A 24,564-nucleotide genomic window follows, 5' to 3' on the forward strand; every position below is an offset into this window, starting at 1 on the left:
CCATATATTGCACCCTCGCAAAACTAAAACTAAACACCAATTCCAAATGAATCACAGCACTTGTAGATTAGGGCTTTAATTCTGCATTATAACAACTAGTGCAAATATCCTTAAGATGGTGAAAAAATGTAACTGAAATCTTCATGATAATAATAAAGCTGAAAATGTAATTATAAAGGTGTCTATAAAAGGTTTCTTTGGTTTTTAAGTAGTTGGCAAGTAGACTTGTAGGTAAGTAGGCATGGCCAAGATCTGGTGTAAAAGAAGAAATAGATATGATGTGAAAGAGGGATGGGGAAGGGAAGGGAGGCATATAGAAGAAAGGTTAAAAGCATAAAAACCCCTTCGAAAGCTGGCAACTGAAATAGACCAAGCAGTATGATGCAGAAAAGCAATAATTCATGAATCACAGTAGGATCAGAGGAAATAGGGGCAATCAGAAATGTATATGATGTGCATTAATAGTGCAGCTAGCAAAACAGTAGAACAAATAGCACCAGCTCAAATTTTTGGCCCTATTCACACTTTGCGATTTGGAATCACGGCTGGAAGTGCCATGATTCTGCTCGCAGTTCCAAATCATGCTGCAGTTGTGGCCTGCATTTGGGTGCCATTCATTCGAAGTGACACCCAAAATACAGTGTGATATTGCTACGATTGTTGCACTGCAATCACTGCAAAATTTGCCTTTAAAAATTGTAAGGAACAGGAGCTTTTTTTTGGGTGATAAGCGTGCATAGGACAAGACATTGAACTGAATGGGCTGCCCTATGCATAACATGTGGAGTCACATGAGAATCGTGCTGTGAAATTCACGAGCCAGAAACTACTAAAAGTCTAGTTTGTTAAAGGAAACCTTCAATGAATAAATAAAGCCTAGTGCACACTAATAGTTTTTTATTCATTCAACCCAGTGGGCTGAACAGAAAAAAACTGACAGCTCAGGTCGGATCTGCTGTACTAACTATCCGGTGTTAGTACAGCAATCTCCCCTTTTGTGCTATTGTGCTCTGATAGGGGGACGCCCCCCGCCAAATCACTAGTCAGTGCCCTCAGCCATTGGCTGAGTTCGCTGAACGGGAGCCAGTCAGCAGACCTTTTTTGGTCATGCCCCCTCAACAGAAGCTTGCCAAATGACTGGCTTCTGTGGGAGAGGTGGTAGTACACACGGGCCAAATGTCATCCGGTTTCTATTGAACCGGCCAATGACGCACAAGATTCTGCCCATGTGTACTAGGCTTAAGAGGGCTACAATTGCTGACTTCTCATTCTTAAGGATAAACTCCCCCGATAGACATAAAAGAGTTGCCATTGTTGTTCTCCCCTTAAAAAAGGAACCTGTGAGAACTGGAACCAAGGAGATCAACACTTCTAAAAGCATTGAATGGCCAGCAGACGTCAGGGGACAAGAACCTGTAAACATAGCAGCTAGTGTAGTCAATGGGAATAGTTCACTGGTTGCACATTTATTCCTGGTCAGGGACTCAGGAAGTATTAAAGACCTTATATCTTTTTGATAAAAAAAAAAAAAAAGACCTTGGATCAGTATAACAGTCAGGTAACACCTACTTCTATCAGTACAGTTTTCTTTTAGACCACTGAAAGCTAGCATGTAATTGAGGGTTATGGTTTACAGCCCCAGATTCTTCCCCACCTCCATAAATGCAATCCTTTGATCCCAATCCTAATACTTTCTTCTCTGGGCACTGTATTTTCCAATTCAGTACCTTTGTCCCCAGGTGCATACATTAACTAGCATTGTTATATTATAGTTATAAAAAAGAAATTAGTTATTAACATTTGAAGCATACCATATGATGCTATGCAGGAGAAATAAAAGGTATTCTAGGTGGTATGCATATTTGCTAGTGGAAAATAGGGGGGGATCACAAAATAAACTACAGTATTTGCAGGACATGGGAAAACAAAATTCAAGTAATGTCTCAAGCCTTCATGTTGTACAGAATTCAGCTCATAGACAAGTGGGGTTTTACAAGAATGTCATATGTATTTTCAGTTAGCAGTAACAGATTCAATTTTAAGATAGGTAATTTGTTTTCCATTTAATATAGCAAAAATGTAACACCGTATGTATGACAACATAGTGCAGTCCCTTTCTATCTCCCTTCTCACAAAAATAACACATTTGTCCCATTGTCCCAAAGGGGCTGGTCTACATAATCCGGGTTGCCCAAACAAATCTTTGTAAACAGTGGTTATAAAGAGAAAGTCTATTCTGAGTTTAAGCAAGATCAGGTCATGTAAGAAGAAAAGAAAAAAAAATGTATAAAGTAAATTGAGAAAAAAAGATCCAAGAATGATATGTTTTACAACAGTTGACTCCTGACAGTATATAAATATCAAGATAAAACCAACGTTAATAACTGGAATAAAAGATTCTGCTTGGCTCAGTGTTTGACAAAAGGATCCAGTGTGTAATTATTTAATGGAGCATGGAGAATGCATGCATACATTTTAAGTATTTGGCTTTGATTTGGTTCCTTAAGCATTAGGACGTGACTAATTTATCAAACTTAACATGTATAGCCAGGAAAAGCATATGTGCTAACAGTAGACAGCCAGATATTCCCTAAAATGTCAAAGGTTACAGAAACAAAAGGCTTGAGTTTTAGAGGAATTAGGGATCGAAAAGAACTGTGCTTACGTATATCAAAACAGCTAGTACAGAACGAGGAACATTTGCATCTGCCCTCAGTCATTTAGTTCTGTACACTAAAGCTGTCACAGAAAGGCCTTATTCGCGAGTCTTGGCTACTGAAGCATAGCTAACATCTACAGAAAATATCCAGCTCATTTGTAAATGAGGTACATAACCATACAGGCACCTGTCAGCTAATGAATTCTATAGTGAACTTAAAAGATGGCAGAAAAGAAGGCAAGGTGTGGAGATGGTGGTGGGCAATTGGTCATCTGCATGGCTGCAATGCACACGAGGTCCTGATACTTCATTAGAAATGATTACCATCAGAAGATCACTGCTTCATCCAATATGCATGTGCACTGGATGGGACATGTCAATGCATGCAATGCAAAGCTCTTTGGTATCAGAAAAAAAATAAGATTTGCAGGATTGTGTTACCAATGGCTCACACTGATTTGATGATCTTCATTTCACACATGATCAGGTTGTCACATGTTCTGTAGCACTTATTCATGGGAACTTAAGCCTACAATGCAAGCTGTTTTATAAAAGGGTTACTGATATAATTCACATATACATGTGTAAACATTGTGCCTTTGGACTTTGCACTTCCAGGTGACTTTTTAATAATACAGAACCGTGATCTTTCAATTGTCCCCTGTGAAGAAGGGACTGCATTTACCATGATAAGCTGTGATACTATCTGACCTGAGTATACTTTCTTGTATTAGCCCTTTTAGTACAACCTTCATTTTATGTTTAATACATTGTGGTCAGGCAGGTTAAACACTCTTCCAAAAGTCACAATGGAGTTGGTTATGTTACAAGTTGAAGTTGACTGAGGACTTGTAAAGGTTACTTTTTGTTAATTACAAAAGAGTAAATCTATTTCAAAAACATCATTCTAAATCCATGAGCTGTCCAATTCACTCATTAAGTAAGCAATTTCCTACATTCCATTCGAAAATTACCAGCTTTAGGGCCATGTTCCACTAGCGATCCTGTTACTGACAGAAACCCACCAGCAATGAGATCTCTAAAGAGACTACTCACCTGCTCCTATGGTGTCGCTCCCTAGCTAGACAAAACACTGTAGATCCTAGATTGCCAGAGAAGCAATAAAGTGACACCTGCCTGGTTTATGTTTAAATGAGTAGATTTCTTTATGACCAGAGCTAAATCAGAATAAAAAGTTCTCTGCACAGGGATAACATTTTGGTTGTACAGCCTTTACTGATGTACAAGGAGAAATCAGTGAGAAAGAGAAGCAGCCTCCAAAATATAAGGTAGGGTGGAGGGTGACCCTGGTTGGAAGGAGGTCCTTCTGTTATAGCTTATTGTAGGCAAACAGAAATGTACTTCTGTTACTAGTAGTGCATTATGGTTGCTTGACAACATTAGGGATTGCACATAGTCTATTATCAAAAAGTCTATGTCAGGCACAACACCAACACATGGGAGAGACAACTGAGGCATGGACACCATTGTGTCCATTGTCTTATCTGAGCCCTGTGATAAATAAGCTGTTAACTTTTGTACACATATGATTGACTTTAGGCCAGTGCATAAATGTATATGTTTTATAGTTTACTGCTCACTATGTTTTCTTATTATAGGATGACTTGAATTGTAGGTCATTAATTGACTTCTTTATATAACACCAACAAATTTGGGAACTCTTAAAACAGCATAAATCCCTATGTCATCAACATTTAAATCCTTATTTCATTTAGTTTGAATAGAAAAACACTACACAGTTAAAATTTACCTGGGTGCTAACAGCACGGGAACCATCTGTGACCTGCACGGTAAGGTTATAAAATGATCTCCTGCTTGCTTGCAAAGGTCGAGCTATGACCAAACCGCTGTTGGTCTTGTCGATGTCAAAATCCAGCTCGTCGTTTCCACCTTAGGTAAAGACAGAATTACACTGATAGACTTAAGCATATGTTATATATAGTTTAAGGTTAACTCTGGAACAGCTTATAAGGACCCTAGGATTTTGACTGTATTCCCAGTCTCCAATGACCTTGGCTCACTTCTGGTAATATCTGATTATTTTTCAATGCCGTCAAAGGACTAACCCTAAAAAACAAACAACCCTGCGCTTGCTCAGTGATTTAGCAGCTAACACAACAAATTGAAATTTTGCTCAATAACAGGTGTAACAAAGTATAGCGCTATAGTGCTGAATAAAATAACCTTAATGAAATGTGAGGGATGAAATAAGTGTAAAACTTATATATTGAAAAAAGTATAAAAAAATTTGATGAAAAAAGAAAGTCTCTAATATCTTCTAGGTATCCATCATATATACTGGTTAATCACAGTCCATTTTAAAATGAAGCAGTTCCGATCACCATGCGTGCAGTCAATACAATGGATGAAGAGTGAATGTAGTGATACCACCACCCAAGTGAAATGGAGGCTTACCAAAAAGTTTGAACCCAAAAGAGCATACGCTCTATGGGTCAAACCAGCTTATATTGCCCACCGGCAATGAAGGGGGAGTCTTGGGAACCAGCAGTATTTGGAGTCTTGAGAGCCTTCACAAGAGGGTGAGTCTTGAAAGGGATTTAGCTTTCAAGACTCACCCTCTTGTGAAGGCTCTCAAGAATCCCCCTTCATTGCCGGTGGGCAATATAAGCTGGTTTGACCCATAGAGCGTATGCTCTTTTGGGTTCAAACTTTTTGGTAAGCCTCCATTTCACTTGGGTGGCGGTATCACTACATTCACTCTTCATCCATTGTATTGACTGCACACATGGTGATCGGAACTGCTTCATTTTAAAATGGACTGTGATTAACCAGTATATATGATGGATACCTAGAAGATATTAGAGACTTTCTTTTTTCATCAAATTTTATTATACTTTTTTCAATATATAAGTTTTACACTTATTTCATCCCTCACGTTTCATTAAGGTTATTTTATAGAGGACTAACCCTAGATACAAGATAAGATGGTTGCGAAAACTGGCCATAGACAGCAACTTTCAGGCAAATGCAACATTTACCATCATCCAGAAATCAAACATGCAACGAAAAGTGGTTGAATGTGGTTGCCTGAAAACAAGCAAAGAAAGGGAGAAAGTCTTTCTTTTGTGTCTGGTGTAGCTGTATGCTGGCTGAGATCTGTGGCTGCCCTAAATGCACAGTACCCCAAAACAGGGAAAATACTATTTTTTACATATCAATAAGCTGGGATTATGATTTAAGCAATATATACATGTACAGTAGAGACTTTTGTAACATCCAATCGCGCATAAAGAGCACAATATTAGTGGAAAATGTTTTCATATCTCCTCCCCTATGCTGTGAACATGCACATTTTAACAAATGATTGGACATTGTTTGCAGAAGAATATTCAATTTGATCTAATTCTCTTGTTCTAATATCATCTTTGGATGCATAGGAAAGCTCAAATATTAGTCCAAAAAGTCAGAATTGATTGCACTGAAACAGCAGTTTATTGATATGTCTAACAATATTTGCATATGCCATCCAAACTTTTAGTTCAGGAATCTTATGATACATTACTATTTTCTTTCAAAGAATATAAAGCAAATGTAAAAAACAAAACTACTAGGTATTGGTTGAAAAGCAAAACTGAGAACCTACCTGTGATGTTAAACCAGCACTGACTGTACAGTTCTGTACTTAATAGTCCCAGCATGTGGTTCACTGGGTCAGTTTCCATAACTTGAAAGGTAAACAGTGGCTCATCAAATGTTAGCGGCTCATCTGAGGGTGCAGGGTTGTGGATCCATTGGATGTGCAGTCTCACATTAGAAGATCGAGAAGGGCTTCCGCCATCTGTAGCTCTGACCTGCAGTCACAATCCGATTCTTGGTTATGGTTCTAATATTTACAGTGGATATAAAAAGTCTACACACCCCTGTTAAAATGTCAGATTTCTGTGATGTAAAAAAATGAAACAAAGATAAAGAATGTCAGAACTTTTTACACCTTTAATGTGACCTATAAACTGAAACTGAAAAACAAACTGAAATCTTTTAGGTAGAGGGAAGTAAAAATAAAAAAAAAAAAAATAATATGGTTGCATAAGTGTGCACACCCTTAAACTAATAGTTTATTGAAGCGACTTTTGATTTTATTACAGACCTCAGTCTTTTTGGGTATTAGTCTATCAGCATGGCACATCTTGACTTGGCAATATTTGCTCACTCTTCTTTGCAAAAACACTCCAAATCTGTCAGATTTCGAGGGCATTTCCTGTGCACAGCCCTCTTCAGATCACCCCACAGATTTTCAAACGGATTCAGGTCTGGGCTCTGGATGGGCCATTCCAAATTGATAATCTTCTTATGGTGAAGCCATTCCTTTGTTGATTTGAATGTATGCTTTGGGTCGTTGTCATGCTGAAAGATGAAGTTCCTCTTCATGTTCAGCTTTCCAGCAGATGCCTGAAGGTTTTGTGGCAATATTGACTGGTATTTGGAACTGTTCATAATTCCCTCTACCTTGACTAAGGCTCCTGTTCCAGCTGAAGAAAAACAGCCCTAAAGCATGATGTTGCCACCACCACGCTTCATGGTGGTTATGGTATTCTTTTGGTGATGTGCAGTGTTGTTTTTGCGCCAAACATATCTTTTGGCATTATGGCCAAAAAGTTCAACCTTGTTTTCATCAGACCGGAACACATTTTCCCACATGCTTTTGGGAGACTTCAGATGTGTTTTTGCTAAATTTAGCTGGGCTTGGATGTTTTTCTTCATAAGAAAAGGCTTCTGTCTTGCACTCTACCCCATAGCCCAGGCATATGAAGAATACGGGAGATTGTTGTCACATGTACCACACAGCCAGTACTTGCCAGATATTAATGCATCTCCTTTAATGTTGCTGTAGGCCTCTTGGCAGCCTCCCTGACCAGTTTTCCTCTCATCTTTTCATCAATTTTGGAGGGACATCTAGTTCTTGGTAACATCACTGTTGTGCCATATTTTCTCCATTTGATGATGACTGTCTTTATTGTGTTCCATGGTATATCTAATGCCTTGGAAATTCTTTTGTACCCTTCTCCTGACTGATACCTTTCAACAATGAGATCCCTATGATGCTTTGGAAGCTCTCTGCGGACCTTGGCTTTTGCTGTAGGATGCGACTAAGAAAATGTCAGTAAAGACCTACTAGAACAGCTGAACTTTATTTGGGATTAATCAGAGTTAATCAGGGTTAATCAGGATTAATCAGAGGCACTTTAAATGATGGCAGGTGTGTACTGACTCCTATTTAACATGAGTTTAAATGTGATTGCTTAATTCTGAACACAGCTACATCCCCACTTATACGAGGGTGTGCACACTTATGCAACCATATTATTTTAGGTTTTTTTTTCCCCCCACCTAAAAGTTTCAGTTTGTTTTTCAATTTGTACAGTTTATAGGCCACATTAACCCTTTCATGACTAAGCCTATTTTTGATATTTGTTGCTTACAAGTTAAAATCCGTATTTTTTGCTAGAAAATTACCTAGAACCCCCAAACATTATATATATTTTTTTAGCAGAGATCGATGGCGACCATTGCAAAATTTTATGTCACGCTGTATTTGCGCAGCGGTCTTTCAAACACAATTTTTTTGGGAAAAAACACTTTCATGAATTAAAAAAAAATAAACAGTATAGTTAGCCCAATTTCTTTGTACAATGTGAAAGATGATGTTATGCTGAGTAAATAGATACCTAACATGTCATGCTTTGAAATTGCACACACTCATGGAATGGTGACAAACGATGGTACCTAAAAAAAAAAGATTACTTTTATTGCTGTCACAAGGAATGTAAACATCCCTTGTGACAGTAATAGGTGGTGACAGGTACTCTTTATGGAGTGATCGGGGGTCTAAAAGACCCCAAATTCTTCCTTTGCACTTCAAAGTATTCAGATCATCAAAAACATTGATTCTGAACACTATTATGTATTTTTTTTTAAATGGCGCCATTGGCAGCCCAGTAACGTCGCCTCCACATTTACACTAAGAAGACTGGATTGAAGCCATTTCCGTCTTCCTTCCAGTCTCACTCCAGCCGGCGGAAGTGCTGGATCGCGGGTCGGGTCATCTGGTGGGACGGGAGGCCCGGGAAGAGCGGCAAAAGGCGGCGGGAGAGGGTTTCCCCTCTCGTGCCTCCGGGATAACAGTCGAGCGGCTTTTAGCCACATTGGTTGTTATCCCTGAAGAGCCAACCGCCCGCTCTAAAAAACGGTACTAGGATGATGTGTGCAGCTGCAGGCATCACCCTGGTATAACCCCTGAAAGCCGAGGCCACATATGTACGTACGGTTGGTGGGAAGGAGTTAAAGGTGGAAAAAGTTCTGAAATGATTTATCTTTGTCTCATTTTTTTTACATCACAAAAACTTGACATTTTAACAGGGGTGTGTAGACTTTTTATATCCACTGTAGGTAGGTACATTAAGTTACTGTTATCACACATGGTACTCTGTTTTTTTCTAAGATGTCCAGCTTCTAAGACTAGAATAAACCATATATCTGGAACTATTAAAGTAAACTTGTAAACTTTGGAAGACAATATAAAACTAAGCTAATGATAATTTCTAGTGTCCTCCTCACTTACTGTTAATATGGTATAGCTCCCCGCTGGAAATGCTGCTGTGGAAAAGATGACACCAGTTGTGGGATCAATTGTGAAGACATCTGTCTCCTGTTCAGTAATACTATACGTCACTTGGCCATATATTCCTTTGTCCTTATCCATTGCTATGAGCCTGTATATTGGAGTAGGTTCAGGGGATTCAGCACGTTCTGGGAGCTGGGCAGTGAAGAGTTTTTGGGAAAATGTAGGAGTATTGTCATTCACATCTAACACCTGTATGACAACTCGAGAGGTGGACTGCAGAGGAGGGGTGCCATTATCGGATACTATCACCTGTGGAAGAGACAGCAAATAGATTGATGAGTAATGTTCTTTCACAGTGGTTTCCTTACCAATAGAGACACTGCAGGTTGAAAACTTTTTAAGTTGAAGGACTCTTTAGCTGGGCATAGACATGACATAGCTGACTTTGATGCAGCGGGCTTAGACAGACATTTAAACATCTGTGCAACCCTGAAACATGAATGAGTGCAGCAAACACAGATTAAAAAAACATAATATATTTAATTGGACATGCTTGAAAATTTCAGACAGCTCTGATTATTTCAAAGATGTCACTGATATATGCGTTATAGGAAAAAAAAGACAACTTGAAAAAATGTTCAGATAATGGTCTTTCGTGATTTCATTTCAATGTTTTGAAGTTTTATATTCATTATATCTTTTTATAATGGATAATTATTATCCATTGACCAAAGTTACATTTATTTGGCTCAAGAGGAAACTCCACCTTTATGAAGCTCTCATTTAGGGGTGCAATACCCACATTACCAACCTTCTAGCTTTAGAAGTCAGTCAACACAATATCTTCTTTACCAACAGCTTGGTAATATGTTGGTGATGCCAAGGAGATGATGATGCATTGATAGTAGGGTTGTCCTGTTACCAATTTTTTAAGACCGAGTACATGTACCGATACTTTTTTCAAGTACTCGCCGATACCGGTTATCGATATTTTTTTTTAATGTCATGTGACAGTGGCACTAATATGCAGCACTCATGGGCATTGATAGGTGGCACTGAGGCATGGACTGGCAGTAGCTTTTTAATTTTTTATATTTTACAATTTAATTTTTATAATATATATATATATATATATATATATATATATATATATATATATATATATATATATATATATATATATATATATATATATATATATATTACAAGGCTTTCTTTTTTGGGGGAGGAGGGTGGACAGTCAGTGTCAGTGTTTATTTTATTTTATTTTTTATTATTTTTAAATTTTACTTTAGAATATTTATTTACTACAATGTTTCTTTTTTTTTTAATTATTTAACTCTGTTGGGGGGTAGGTGGGCTTTGGTGAGATGTCAGGGGTCTAAACAGACCCCTGACATCTCCCCTTTGAGACATGGAAAGGGACTGAGAGATTCCCCAGTCCCTTTCCCAGCAGCCTCAGCTGCAGTGAACATAAATGGACAGGAGACAGAGGACAGTTTACAATGCTCAGTTATGAATAGACAGAGTCAGTAATCACTGACTCTGTTCATTCAGAAAAGAAAGAAGCCATTAAATTACATATTTACCGACTCCTTCTTCCGCTCTCCATCCTGAAAAATCTGTCACGGGGGACAGAGGAAGACGGGGGAGACCAGAGGAGCACACGGAGGGGGAGCGGAGGAGGACGGGGGGGGGCCAGAGAAGTGAACGGAGGGGGAGAGGAGGAGGGGGGGGCAGAGGAGCACACAGAAGGGGACTGGAGGAGGACAAGGGAGGACAGGAGGAGCCCATGGAGGGACATAGAGGGGAGCTGGAGGAGGATACAGGGGACACTCAGGAACAATTGGTGCGGCAGCGGGGGAAGTTATAATGACCAATCTCCCTGTGTGCTTCTCCTCCTCTCCCCTCCGTGGCTGTCAGCTGCTTTATTGAAAGCCACACAGGGAGATCGGTGATTATAACTTCCCCCACCGCCGCACCGATTATTTTTGAGTGTCCAGGTATCAGACTAGGCATTGGGAGCATTTGCATGAGTACTTCTGCAAATACTCTGTATCGGGACCGATACTAGTATCAGTATCAGGACAAACCGGCTTGATAGACATCCATAGATAGCAGAACAACCCAACTCTTCACTGAATAGGGAAGATTTACAGGAAAAGCATTCTCTCTGGATTGCACTGGGAAATGTATATAGAAAGCAATGGCAGTCAAAGTGTATGTATAGACAAAACTTTTTTTGTAGCTTTCAATTGCATAAGGGAATGGTAGAACCCCTATAAACTTCACATCAACTCTTTTAAAATGTAAATACAATTGAAGTCTTAGGTTTTACCCAAACTTGTGAGAATCATACTCCATCAGATAATTACTTTTTTAGCTACCACAATACATACCTCTAAAATATGTTCCTCTTTGTTCTCCCGATCTACCAGTTTCTCAGTTGTAGAAATTAAACCTAAACAGGAAAATGCAACTTTACTTGTTGATAGTTAATACCTAAACCACAGGGCTTCACATTGTACTATTTGCATCCAAAATGCTCACATAACATAACCCAAATGTAATATAAGAAAATCAACATTTTGTGAAAAAAGCATTTTTATAAGATGTACAGTATTTTACAAAAGTACACTCCTCACATTTTTGTAAATAATTTATTATATCTTTTCATGTGACAACACTGAAGAAATGACACTTTTCTACAATGTGAAGTAGTGAGTGCACAGCTTGCATAACAGTGTAAATTTGCTGTCCCCTCAAAATAACTCAACACACAGCCATTAATGTCTAAACTGCTGGCAACAAAATTGAATACACCCCTCAGTGAAAATGTCCAAATTGGGCCCAAAGTGTCAATATTTTGTGTGGCCATTAATATTTTCCAGCACTGCCTTAACCTTCTTGGGCATGGAGTTCACCAGAGCTTCACAGGTTGCCACTGGAGTCCTCTTCCACTCCTCCATGACGAAATCATGAAGCTGGTGGATGTTAGAGACCTTGTGCTCCTCCACCTTCCGTTTGAGGATGCCCCACAGGTGCTTAATAGGGTTTAGGTCTGGGGACATGCTTGGCCAGTCCATCACCTTTACCCTCAGCTTTTTTAGCAAGGCAGTGGTCGTCTTGGAGGTGTGTTTGAGGTCGTTATCATGTTGGAATACTGCCCCGCAGCCCAATCTCCGAAGGGAGGGGATCATGCTCTGCTTCAGTAAGTCACAGTACATATTGGCATTCATGGTTCCCTCAATAAACTGTAGCTCCCCAGTGCCGGCAGCACTCATGCAGCCCCAGACCATGACACTCCCACCACCATGCTTGACTGTAGGCAAGACATACTTGTCTTCGTACTCCTCACCTGGTTGCCGCTACACATGCTTGACACCATCTGAACCAAATAAGTTTATCTTGGTCTCATCAGACAACAGGACATGATTCCAGTAATCCATGTCCTTAGCCATCTTTAGAAGAGACTTCCTTTTGGAATGACAGCCATGCAGACCAATTTGATGCAGTTTGCGGCGTATGGTCTGAGCACTGACAGGCTGACCCCCCACCCCTTCAACCTCTGCAGCAATGCTGGCAGCACTCGTACGTCTATTTCCCAAAGACAACCTCTGGATATGATGCTGAGCACATGCACTCAACTTCTTTGGTTGACCATGGCACCACCTGTTCTGAGTGGAACCTGTCCTGTTAAACCGCTATATGGTCTTGGCCACCGTGCTGCAGCTCAGTTTCAGGGTCTTGGCAATCTTCCTATAGCCTTGGCCATCTTTATGTAGAGCAATAATTCTTTTTTTTTTTCAGATCATCAGATCATTTTTTTTGCCATGAGGTGCCATGTTGAACTTCCAGTGACCAGTATGAGAGAGTGAGAGCGATAACACCAAATTTAACACACCTGCTCCTCATTCGCACCTGAGACCTTGTAACACTAACGAGTCACATGACACCGGGGAGGAAAAATGGCTAATTGTGCCCAATTGCGACATTTCCACTTAGGGGTGTACTCACTTTTATTGCCAGCGGTTTAGACATTAATGGCTGATGGTGAGAAAATTTGATGGTAAAAAGTACAAGGGTCTGTTGACTTTAAATAATCACAGCTTCTGAACATTAGGCTGGGTTCACACTAGAACACGCAGCGGCTCACAGCAGGAGTCCGGTGCGGCTCCGTTCACTGTTTCAGGTCCAACTTCAGCCCGAATTTTTGGCTGAATTCGGACCTGAAATGGAAATGGAGTGGTGGCTAGTATGCATAGTAGCTCATTATGAAATACTCACCTTAGATCGAAGCCCCCGTAGCGGTCCCTGTACACCTCTCCGGCTGGGGACATCGCTCCCGGAGGTATTGCCGGGTATCATTGGCTCCAGGGATGTGACTGGCCGGAGACGCGGTGACGTCACTCCCGCATATGCACGTGTGAGGGGCCGGTAATGGCACACAAGCTGAAGCAAGGGCATGAACATGCCCTTGCTTCAGTGCGCATGTCCCGATGACGTCGGCACATGCTGATACAGGGGATTGTTTAGGAGATATCCGGGGTAGCTACATGTAAGCCTTATTATAGGCTTACCTGTAGTAAAAAGTGGTCTGTAAGGGTTTACAACCACTTTAAAGATGATTTGGGATTTCTAGTTATGTTTGCTCTGAATATATGGATCCCCAGGGCATAAATGCCTGGGGATCCATATGGATATATGTAACATTTATTAGTATTTTAATAACTGCCCAGTCCCAATCAAACCCATAAAAAGTGAATCTACCAATGATCTAGCAGTGTTCTGTGGTCCCCGCACAGGAACATCCAGAAATGGACAACAATTGCCCAAAAGGTGCATATGCATTGGTATAACATTAAGTATATACAGTACATACACATTTGCATATGTAATGTACATGTCTTCTCTTTTTAAAGTGCCATTGAAGATTTTAGTGTTATGCAGTTCAGGCATAAAAATTCCAATACTGATCATAATTTACATTAAATTGATTTTCTCTTCTACCTTTAGGTGGCATTTGAAAGCTTATTTTCATAACTATTGCTGTTGTCCTAAACCGAAAGGTGATACACAACCTTCAGCCAGTTCTTTATATCTATACTGGTATATTACACAGTCTTGAAAAGAAACAGCTGTGTGGGAGGAAGCCTTCTGCCTTCAGCAATAGTGAATAGCAGTTCGGCATTGTTATAGCCGCACTCCTGTTGGAACAGGTAGAAAGAGGATCAGCTGTGTATTGTTATTTGTTCAACAGAACCTTTCAGCAGAGGTTGCTGGGCTGTTTCTCTGTGTGAAAGAAAGCCAGGAATTTTAGGGCTTAACCTACTTGAGGCAGGAGAGGCCATCAATGCCAAGTTCCCCTTGGTACTCTGTATACTACTGCAAATAAAAGGAGTCTGTAGATGCACTGTGCAGGCAAGCAGGAAATAGTTTTGCCTAACCCCAAATAAGTTTCTTTGCAGAGAAAACAAAGGATGTATTTGGCTCAAATTCATGGCAGTTTGTAGACTTTATACACCATATTAAATCATTTACTTAATGCATCTGCAACCTTTGTCTACTTCTACATCCTAATTCTGGTCAAGTACTAGGTATTGACTCAGTGTAAACTTCTGCTAATCTCCTTATAGCCAATAAATTAAATTATACCTAAAAATTATGTGGTGTTGTGCAATTCCTCTATTGCTTCAATGTGAAATCAACATAAACTTTCATAACATATATTCAATAGTTGAAAAGTGATTAATAGTATAAATCAACATAAACCATAAATCAAAAATGAACCAAAGCAAATATGTTCAATGAACTAATAAGTGTCCAAGTGATCTATTCAAATATGGTGTATAGTCCTTCTTTGTAGATCAATACAATTATGAAGCAACCAATCTGGTTTCCCTGAGGAAGTCACGTGACGTAACGCGTAGGGTATGAACGGCGGACTGGAAGTGACGTGAGAGCCGGAAACGCCAATGTTTTAAGCTCCAATGCGATTTTAACTCTGTTTTGATGTAAGCATCCAATTGTCTTTTAATAAATGGCTATGTTTTAAATGATTTCACACTATGGGAGGCATATTGTCTATTTCATTCCCCTATGTGGATTGGAGCTATTAGCGATACTTCAAGAGCCTGGATCTTGGAACCAACATAAGGAGAGGGATATCCCAAGGAAAAATTACTATTCCCATATTAAAAAACCTGATCCTAAGGCTTTTTATATGTGGCTATGAGGTGAGAGTTCTGTGAGCACTGAGGTGATTGGTGAAAGCACAGCGGTTTTTGGATTTCAACAAAGAAGGACTATACACCATATTTGAACAGATCACTTGGACACTTATTAGTTTATTGAACAGACTTGCATTGGTTCATTTTTGATTTATGGTTTATGTTGATTTATACTATTTATCACTTTTCAATTACTGAATATATGTTATAAAGGTTTATGTTGATTTCACATTGAAGCAATAGAGGAATTGTGGAACACCACTTATAATTTTTAAATATTACACGTGTAACACGTTAGGTATTGCAGCATCTCCATATGAACACTTTTGCTTTATTCACTTCACTATTATTTGCCATATCAGTTTGAAAGTGGGGTTTAATTTTGGAGAAGGGGACTAATGCGGGGAGTGGTGATTCTGGCAGTAAATTTCTTCCTCTTATGGCCACCAATGTTTGGGGGGTTGGAGAAGGTGAGTAATGTTGTGAGATTCAAATGCTGGTGAACTGGACTAATATTGGAGGTAGCCCAATGCTGGTGAAGGGGAGTAATAGAGAAAGGTTCAAATTAAGGGGGCAAATGCTGGGGGGTTTCATTCGTGGAGGTCCGATTCATAGCATTTTACAAAGTTACAAAATTATCACAATAAGCCAATAGGTTAGTTATTTTAGAAGTTTATGGGTCACAATAAACTACAAATACCCAACCACACAATTCAATTTCAAAGGAGGATTATTATTATTATTATTATAATACAGTATTTATATAGCGCAGACAGTTTAGTCTTTCCGACGGAGTTCCGACAGAGTTCCGCTGAGACGGACTTGCCTACACATGATCACACCAAAGTCAGATCGTTTAGAACGCTATGACATACGTCGGGACTAGAAAAAGGAAGTTCAATAGCCAGTAGCCAATAGCTGCCCTTACGTCGTTTTTTTGGTCTGTCGGAATAGCATACAGACGAGTGGTTTTCCTGATAGGAACTGATTCCATCGGAAAGATTTGAAACATGTTCTAATTCTAGGTCCGTCAGAATTTTAGAAAGAAAAAGTCCGATGAAGCCCACACACGATCGGAATGTCCGATGGAATGATTTCGTCTGACCTTTTCTGCCGGAAAGTCCGGTCAAGTGTACACGGCATTAGAGCCGATTCCCAGAGCAGCCAGTAAAAATTCTCAAAATTCTTGTTTAATTATTCTGTAAAATGAAAGGTGAAACCTAATTTGTTGTTTTTGTCACCAACTCTAATTTTGTGCTAATTTTTTTTTCTACTAGTTTTAATTAATCCACTCTGTATTGTGGCTACTATGGATGCAAGTACAGCTTAATGATCTCCACAGCACAGTCAATACATTATCTTTTCCATTGATGTCATTGTACTGTCTTGACCTGTAATACTCATAGATGAAATTGCCAACAATAGGTGCCTACAATACGTAGTATCAACTTTTTTCAGAGCTTTAACCAGTCCAGTGACTCAGCATTAAGTCTTTAATATAATGAAGACTTGTCTGAGAATCAGCTGTCAGTGTCAAATTGTTAGCTTTGAACTCACCATGCAAGTCAATAAAGGTCTGTGACTGTCATAAGACTCCTTAAACTACAATACTTAATGACAGCATTATCATACAATAAGAAGAGTTACTTTGAGATAGGTTAGGCCATAGCCTTTTTTTTTTTTTTTTTTTTTACAGTTTTTTATACAGTTAAAGCTGTACTGTATATATTCACTTATTTGATTTTTAATATTGTATTTGTGCTATTGGCTTGTACAGTACATCTAGTTTGTATGTTGGCAGATAGAGTTTTATGCTGCCCCAGTCAGGAAGGATAGTGTTATGTTCCCGGGTCTTTCTTGGAAGTCTTTTTTGGGTCCGACCCACTGGTTCTGTGCATTGGAGTCTGTCCTGCTAGCCTGCTGAGTATGCCTTTTAATGCACATCTGTCATTAGGGGGGTGCAGGGACCTGCAGTCCGCTCTGAAGATGCCAACCTGGATACTTTCATCATGGACTAAGCCAGATATGGACTCTTTCCTGAGCAGGTATGCTAGGGCAGCCACAAAGCTGAGTTAGTGATTAGTTTAGGGAAAGACTGTTGCCTTTGTTTGACTGTCATGCCAGGTTATGTAAGTAAAGCTTTTTAAACTTTGCTTTTGCCTGGTCTGAAGGTACTCAGGGGTGTGATGCAAGTAACCGGCACACATAGCCTACAGTTTGGGTCATTTATACACATTGGGGTATGAAAACAGTGGTACAAGAGTTAATACAGTGTGAAAATAGTGGTTACCACTATTTTAGGTAATGAAGGGTAATAGGGGTAACAAAGGTTTCTCTAGCAGCCTGTCATAAGTGTGTACATGTGACAGGTAGGGTAGCAGGAGGAGTTTTTGTCAACACTCTCCGTGAGCAGGTCCGTCTCCCATAGCAAAGGGAGCAGACCAGCACCTCAGAGATCCCCAGCCTGCGCATAGGTAAGGAAGCGGAAAAGTTAAGTGAAGTACACACATGGAGTCTGCAGTAGGTGCATGGAGGAACCCCATACTGTTACTGAGAGAGAGGTAGCTGTGATATACTGGACAGGTGGAGAGGGCAATGGCTCTGCGTGTCCTTTCTAAATGCTTCAGAGACCATGGTGGTTTATATCCACTTAAGGACTAGGCCTATTCTAACACTTTTTGTTTACATGTAATAATCAGTATTTAACAAAATTACTTAGAACCCCCAAACATTATATATTTTTTTTTTTTAGCAGAGGCCCTAGAAAATAAAATGGCGGTCATTGCATTTTTTTTATGTCACACAGTATTTGCGCAGTGGTTTTTCAAACACAACTTTTTGGAAAAACTACACTTTAATGAATTAAAACAAAAACCAAAATACATAACCCATTTTCTTTGTAAAATATGAAAGATGATGTTACGCCGAGTAAATAGATACCTGATGTAACACCCTGATGTTTAGGCAAGGTTGCTAGTACATTTACCTGCCAGGCACAGTTGCCTTGGCCAATTGTTAGGGGATCATTTGATTCCACCCTAATTCTGGAATTGCTGCACATCTCTCTTCTGTCACTAGATGGCCGGGTATCCGGTGACACTAGATAAGACAAGGGCATGGCAAGGACAGATTAGGAATAGATAGGGTATCTCAGTCAATGGACAGGGATCTTTTTGGGTCCCTTGGCCTGCTGAGAGAGCCTATTTATTTGGGTGAGGTCAGGTGATTTGGGGTTCTGTGCCACCTGGATGGCTGTCTGGTTGGATGTGTGTTGTGTTGCCCCGGGCTGCTAGGCCAGAGCTTGAGGCCTATCCTGGGGACATCTGACTGCTAGGCTGTCTGAGGGCCTATCCAGAAGCAAGAAAACAGCAGAGGGTTGGTACTGCAGCTTGCAGTTCAACCATAAGAGATGGTTCTGCCGTGGTCCTGCCGCGGAACCTGTCACGGTCGGAGGTAGAAGGAAAGCTGTCGCCACTAAGGGGCCATCCACTTTATTACTAGGGACCACAGTGAGTAGCTGAAGCAAGTAACGAAGCAGTATTCTAACCAACCGGGGACAGTAAAGAATTGGGAAACTTCAGTAGGTGTCAAGCCAGGGACCCAGTCAGCGGAGGTGACGCTTGCAGAGCAGAGTTGTGTGTCAAGCCAGGGACCGAGCAGGCCAGTGGGGTGAAGCTTGAGGAAGATACTCAGTGAGAAGGTTGGAAGAGCTCAGGAGACCCAGTGGTAGTGCATCAGCAAGTCTAGTGAGAGAGACTGGGAGATCGGTGGAGTGCAGATCTACAAGAAGTGATTGTAGAGGAATTACAGAAGTTCATTACAACTTGTGTTTGAAACTGTTATAAGACTGTGCCATAGGAGACAGCGTTCCTACACATGTAGATGTGGTGTCTTGCTGGATGCCTTTTCCTGCATGGCTGACCACCTATAGAGGTCTCAGAGTCTGCTAAATCACATTGCAATGACTAAAGGGTGTCCTGGCCCTAAACTCTCTCTCCCACAGATATGTTCAAGAGAAAATAAATCTCTTTGCATTCAAGAAGTGTCTGGCGCCCATGAATCTACTTTACATTACACCCACTATGCCTTGTAACCCACTCTACACAGAAGGATATCAGCTTTCCCCAATTCTGGAGGTTCTCATTAGACCAAAGGGGACCCGGGACCTTGCCACACTAACATATCATACTTTAAAGTTGCGCAGGCTGGTGGAATCGCGACAAACTACGGTACATAAAAATATCCATATGCAACACTTTAAAAATGTTTACAGGTTACCAGTTTAGAGTTAGGGCTGGTTCACACCACAGAAAAATGCACTCCAGATCTGTCTCCAGATGCGTCTCTGCATGCACGTTTTAAACGTGTTATGATGTGTTCGGTGCGTTTTTGGTGCGTTTATGATGCGTTTCCGAGTGCATTTTTCCTTCTTTTTCCCTGTTATTTTTTCACTATACAAGGGTCCAGTGCGTTTTTGATGCGTTTTACTGCGTTCCAGTACAGTCCAGTGCAGGAAAAATGCAGCATGTTCTACTTTTTTTTCTGGAACTGACTGCACTGGTGTGAACTATGCCATTGGAAAGCATATAACCTACTTTCCAGGCGTTTTTGATGCAGAACAAAAATGCACTGGACTGCATGTGGTGGCCCTTTACAGCGGAAGTCTACTGCTAGAGTTATTGCTTTTGCTTTGACACTTGCAGCAATACCTCGCATGTGTGGTGCGAACACTGTCTTCATATGTGGGCGTGACCTACTTATGAATTCTCCACTGCGCACGAGCACAGGGGGAGGGGTGCACATTACATTTTTTATTATTTATTTTATTACATTTTTTTACTCTGTTCCTTTAAAAACATGTTTGATCATTCTTATTGCTTTCACAAGAAATGTACTGTAAACGTCTCTTGTGACAACAATAAAGCATGGCAGGTCCACTTTATGGAGAGATGTGGGGTCAATAAGACCCCACATCTCTCCTCTACAATGGAAAACATTGGAATGGAAAGCATTACAATGGAAAGCAATTGAAAACAAAAAAAAAAAACATTGATCTAGTGCTTTAAAAAAGAAAAAGGCATTGTTTGTTGTCATGACGTCGCTTTGGTCCTTCTAGGCCATAGAGATGAGCGGAGGCCATCTTTACTCTGCTCATCTCTGCGGCTAGTCACCACCAGCGCTGGATCGGTTCTCGGGCTACCCGATCAGCCAGGTAAGCTTGAGAACCATCAGAAAGGGCCATCCCTCCCACCGCTTCTAAAAGTGATCCAGCATCTAATCAGCAACTCGGATCACTTTTATCAGAAAGACCGGCGCATGAGGGAAATTTCAATACCTAGTTGCAGCCATAACCCTGGTATTAAACGTCAAAGTAAATTCCCAGTTAGGCAGTCGCCAAGTGGATATTTAGATTGAGAAAGTTTACTATAGTTTAGTCATCCGTTCATGAAACGGTACCCCATATGTAAGGCAATGACCCTATCCAAAGTGCCTAGCATGGCCCAAAAGAACCGACCCCAGGGTAGGTCTCTCATGTGACCCTTGCTTGGTGCCCAATGAGGAGGGAAACATGGAGGATGTGACTACTACCCCAAGACCCCTACCCTACATGTGTAGAATATATTTAGGGGATATCCAAGATATTTGGGTTTATATATATTTAGGTGACACCATAGTGGGTGCATAGAAGTTCCTGTGGTATACCAGAAGAGGTAAGGTAGAACCCTAGTAATAGGTTCACTGGGTTTCATATTTGAATAAAACGTCAAACCAGATGGCTCACGCCAGAGGACATATGACATGAAAAACAATAAATATTAGATTTGAGCCCCACATTCCAAACTGACCATAAAGCAAATCTGTTTATACTTTTAACAAGTCCTAAGAGCAGTACCTTTATTAGCCTGAAAGTGATCCTCTATGTGCCTCTCTAAAAATCATTTAGGTTTAATACTGAGGTTGAATACTAAGGCCATTCCTCCCTTGCTTGTACATGCAGTGCTCTTCATGGTTTTATGTGAATAAAGGTATTTGGATCTCAGTTTGGTGTGCAGCCATCAGGATTTTCCATTCATTATTGCTTCAGCTGAGACTGGGCAAGCACCCTGCAGTGAGGAGATCATGCTGTATGAGCCAGTGTCTTGCCGAGAAAGTTCCCTCGGCGGATAAGTTTCCCCCCTGTACTGCGCAGGCGCAGCGCCTGCGCAGTACGAACTACTCTCAGCCGCCGGAGATAGCCGAAGCTCAAACGCTTCAATCAGCTGTACACGGCGCCTGCGCTCTGGGTCCAGGTTCCTTCCCCACCATCCAAGTGGACCTAGAGGGGGAATCTAAAAGAGCCGAGCGAAGCGAGGCCGTGCCCGAAGCGTGGTGAGCGAAGCGAGCCGCGAGGGGCCCTCTTACAGGCGCCATGTACAGCTGATTTTCAGCTATTCCGCTTCGGCTATTTCCGCCGGATCCTACTGCGCAGGCGCAGCGCCTGTGCAGTAGAGGGGGAACTTATTCGCCGAGCGGAACTTTCTCGGCAGAACACCGGCTCACCTGTGAGCAGCGTGCACATTGTGCTTGAATACTAAAGACTTGACTTGCCAGCCTTTAAGAGTAAACACTGTACCTTTTGCTTACCCCCGCCCCATCCAAGAAGTTCATAAATTGTCCAAAGTGGCATTGTTTTTGGACATAATGGACATGGGATATGAGATGTTAATTATTTTCTGGAAAAAAAAAAGATGCACTATTGTTTTTTCGCATATCTGTCTAAAAGTATATTTCTGGAAACAACATATACACCAAAAGATGAAAGCAGACTTTCAATTAATTTGAAACTGATTGGCAAGGGTGCATGAAGTTGGAGAAAAAAATAGTAACACTATAAAACCATCATTCTATGAAAACAATTGCTTCTTGGAAGGGTACAAACATCAGCCATAATTTAGAAAAAATGTCTATCTGCCTATAACAAAATAATAGTGTCACAAGGATGACAAAATGATGCTAGTAATAAATGTATAGCAACGGCTAATTGCAACTATTGCCTTGTATTGATCAGTAATCCATCAACAATTGCCACTTTCATTCTATCCATTTGTAAAATACAAACACTTCTGTACAAGGTGAAATTGGCATTTTCTATACTTCATTGTTTTTCTGTCCCACGTTCCAGCATATGCCTTCAATTTTGTTGAGACGGGTCCTCATTTTTGTGCTTGTATAGAGAAAGTCAGCAGTTAAAATGTGTGTTTCAGAAGCAAATGCCTAAAGGAATTTTGTGCGATGGGGAGGGTAAGGACAGGCTGGGACTTGTTTGTTACATGTAAAATTTATGCTGTGCACTAAGCAATCAGGTCTATGTATTTTGTGCCAATCGTACAGAGAAAGAAGGCATTGTTGCGTCTGTGCCTCTTAGACCCAAACTCAGTTTCTTCACATTTTTGCCAGACTTAAAAAGTCACTAAGTTCAGTATAACAAAATTCCAACCAAAACTTCTCTTTAGGTTTGGTTCATGCCCAACTGTCTTGGACCCTGTGGGATTGTCCTACAAATGTTACAAAATCCAGTGGATCTCACAATTGTTCCACTGTATCCTGCTACTATTTCTATGGCCTCTGCTGTTTCTACCATGTTGCAGCTATTTGCTTTACCTGCAGCCCTGGTTCTAGCCAATCCAACAGTGGAGGACATACAGCCAATGTGGAAACATCTGGTTGATATGACTGTGCCTTATATTACCATGTGTCAAGTGGAGCTAGGAATAAGAAGGTGGAGGAAGTGCTAAACTTCTGAATGGCTCTGGGGAGACTGATTGTGAAAATTGTAATAAATTGTGCACAGGAGCTGCAGTGTTCAAGAGGGGCACAGGTGGTAATATATACATGTGGAAACACTGTGGGGTTGATTTACTAAAGGCAAATAGGCTGTGCACTGTGCAAAGTGCAGTTGCACTCGGCAAGTGCAGTTGCTTCAGAGCTTAGTAAATGAGGTAAAGCTTCACTTTGCAAAGAATAGCCAATCACACGCAAGGAAGGTTTGCACATGATTGGATGATGGAATTTAGCAGTGCTTCTGCTCATATACTAAGCTCTGGAGCAACTGCTCTTGCAGAGTACACTTGCACTTTGCCAGGTGCACATCTGTTTGCCTTTTGTAAATCAACACCTGTGTGGGGTTGTGGGGCATTGGCTTTACATAATTGTGTGGGTGCTGTAGTTATGGGGAAGAGCAGTGAGGGACACTATGTAATTGGGAGGGTACTGTAACTAAGGCGTGGTTTATTAATGTTGCAAACGAAAACCAGTTTAACTGTAGTGCTGTATACAGTATAACTGGTTTTCATTAGAAAATACTGTGCTAAATGATTTTGCCCCTAATGGGCAAACTGAGACTGTCTTTTTAAGTGAACTAGCCAATGTATGCCCTTTGAACACACCAATGTTGGGAGAGTGAAAATGGCTCAGGTACTTTAGTAACTCATCCCTACGTGACCCTTACTTAGTTATTTCTCCATAAAATATTTTAGTAGAGGCATGCAAAATTTTCAGGTGTTTAACAAGAAGTGTTCTATGTTTTCAGATGTCTTTGATCCATTCGTAGTCGGGTTTACCTTCAGGAGAAAATGTCCTGCTCTGTGTTAAACAAGTTAAAGTCTACAATGGTCTGTGCAGCTGCAGCTGTTCAGAGCACTAAGGAATGCAAAATCATTATAGCCTTTTCAACAGCACCGCATTAATACAACAATTTCAATGTAGGGAGTTTCTGTATAGATTTAAAACTGGTTTAACAAATTATGGAGGATAAAAGGAAGAGTATTAAAGCTGAACTCTGGGCAAACAGCAAAATACTGTATATGATATAAGATATATACAGTATATATATTATACTCTACAGCAGGGTTCTCCAAACTTTCTAAAACAAAGGGCCAATTTATTGTCTTTCAGATTTTAGGGGGCTGAATTGTGGCCAGCGGGAGTGTAAATATTCCTGGCATTAGTGGGAGTGAACACCCTTACATCTGGTATTAGGGCAAGGAATAGTGCTTCATCATTGGCATTATAGGGAGAAATAGTCCCCCACT

The 24,564-nt window shown here is 40.6% G+C and overlaps 1 protein-coding gene across 1 annotated transcript in view; it reads right to left on the minus strand.

The window, feature by feature from the left end:
- FAT2 (FAT atypical cadherin 2) overlaps positions 1-24,564 on the minus strand; it is a 176,366-nt gene that overhangs the window by 61,279 nt on the left and 90,523 nt on the right. Inside the window, exons 4-7 of the mRNA XM_073621123.1 lie at positions 11,663-11,724; positions 9,261-9,572; positions 6,285-6,492; positions 4,431-4,570 (exon numbers count right to left, since the gene is read on the minus strand). Coding sequence (XP_073477224.1) covers positions 4,431-4,570; positions 6,285-6,492; positions 9,261-9,572; positions 11,663-11,724 — 722 coding nt within the window. The remainder of the gene's footprint in view (positions 1-4,430; positions 4,571-6,284; positions 6,493-9,260; positions 9,573-11,662; positions 11,725-24,564) is intronic.

This window comes from Aquarana catesbeiana, linkage group LG03 (genome assembly GCF_042186555.1).
Source record: "Aquarana catesbeiana isolate 2022-GZ linkage group LG03, ASM4218655v1, whole genome shotgun sequence".
Classification (NCBI taxonomy): Eukaryota; Metazoa; Chordata; class Amphibia; order Anura; family Ranidae; genus Aquarana; species Aquarana catesbeiana.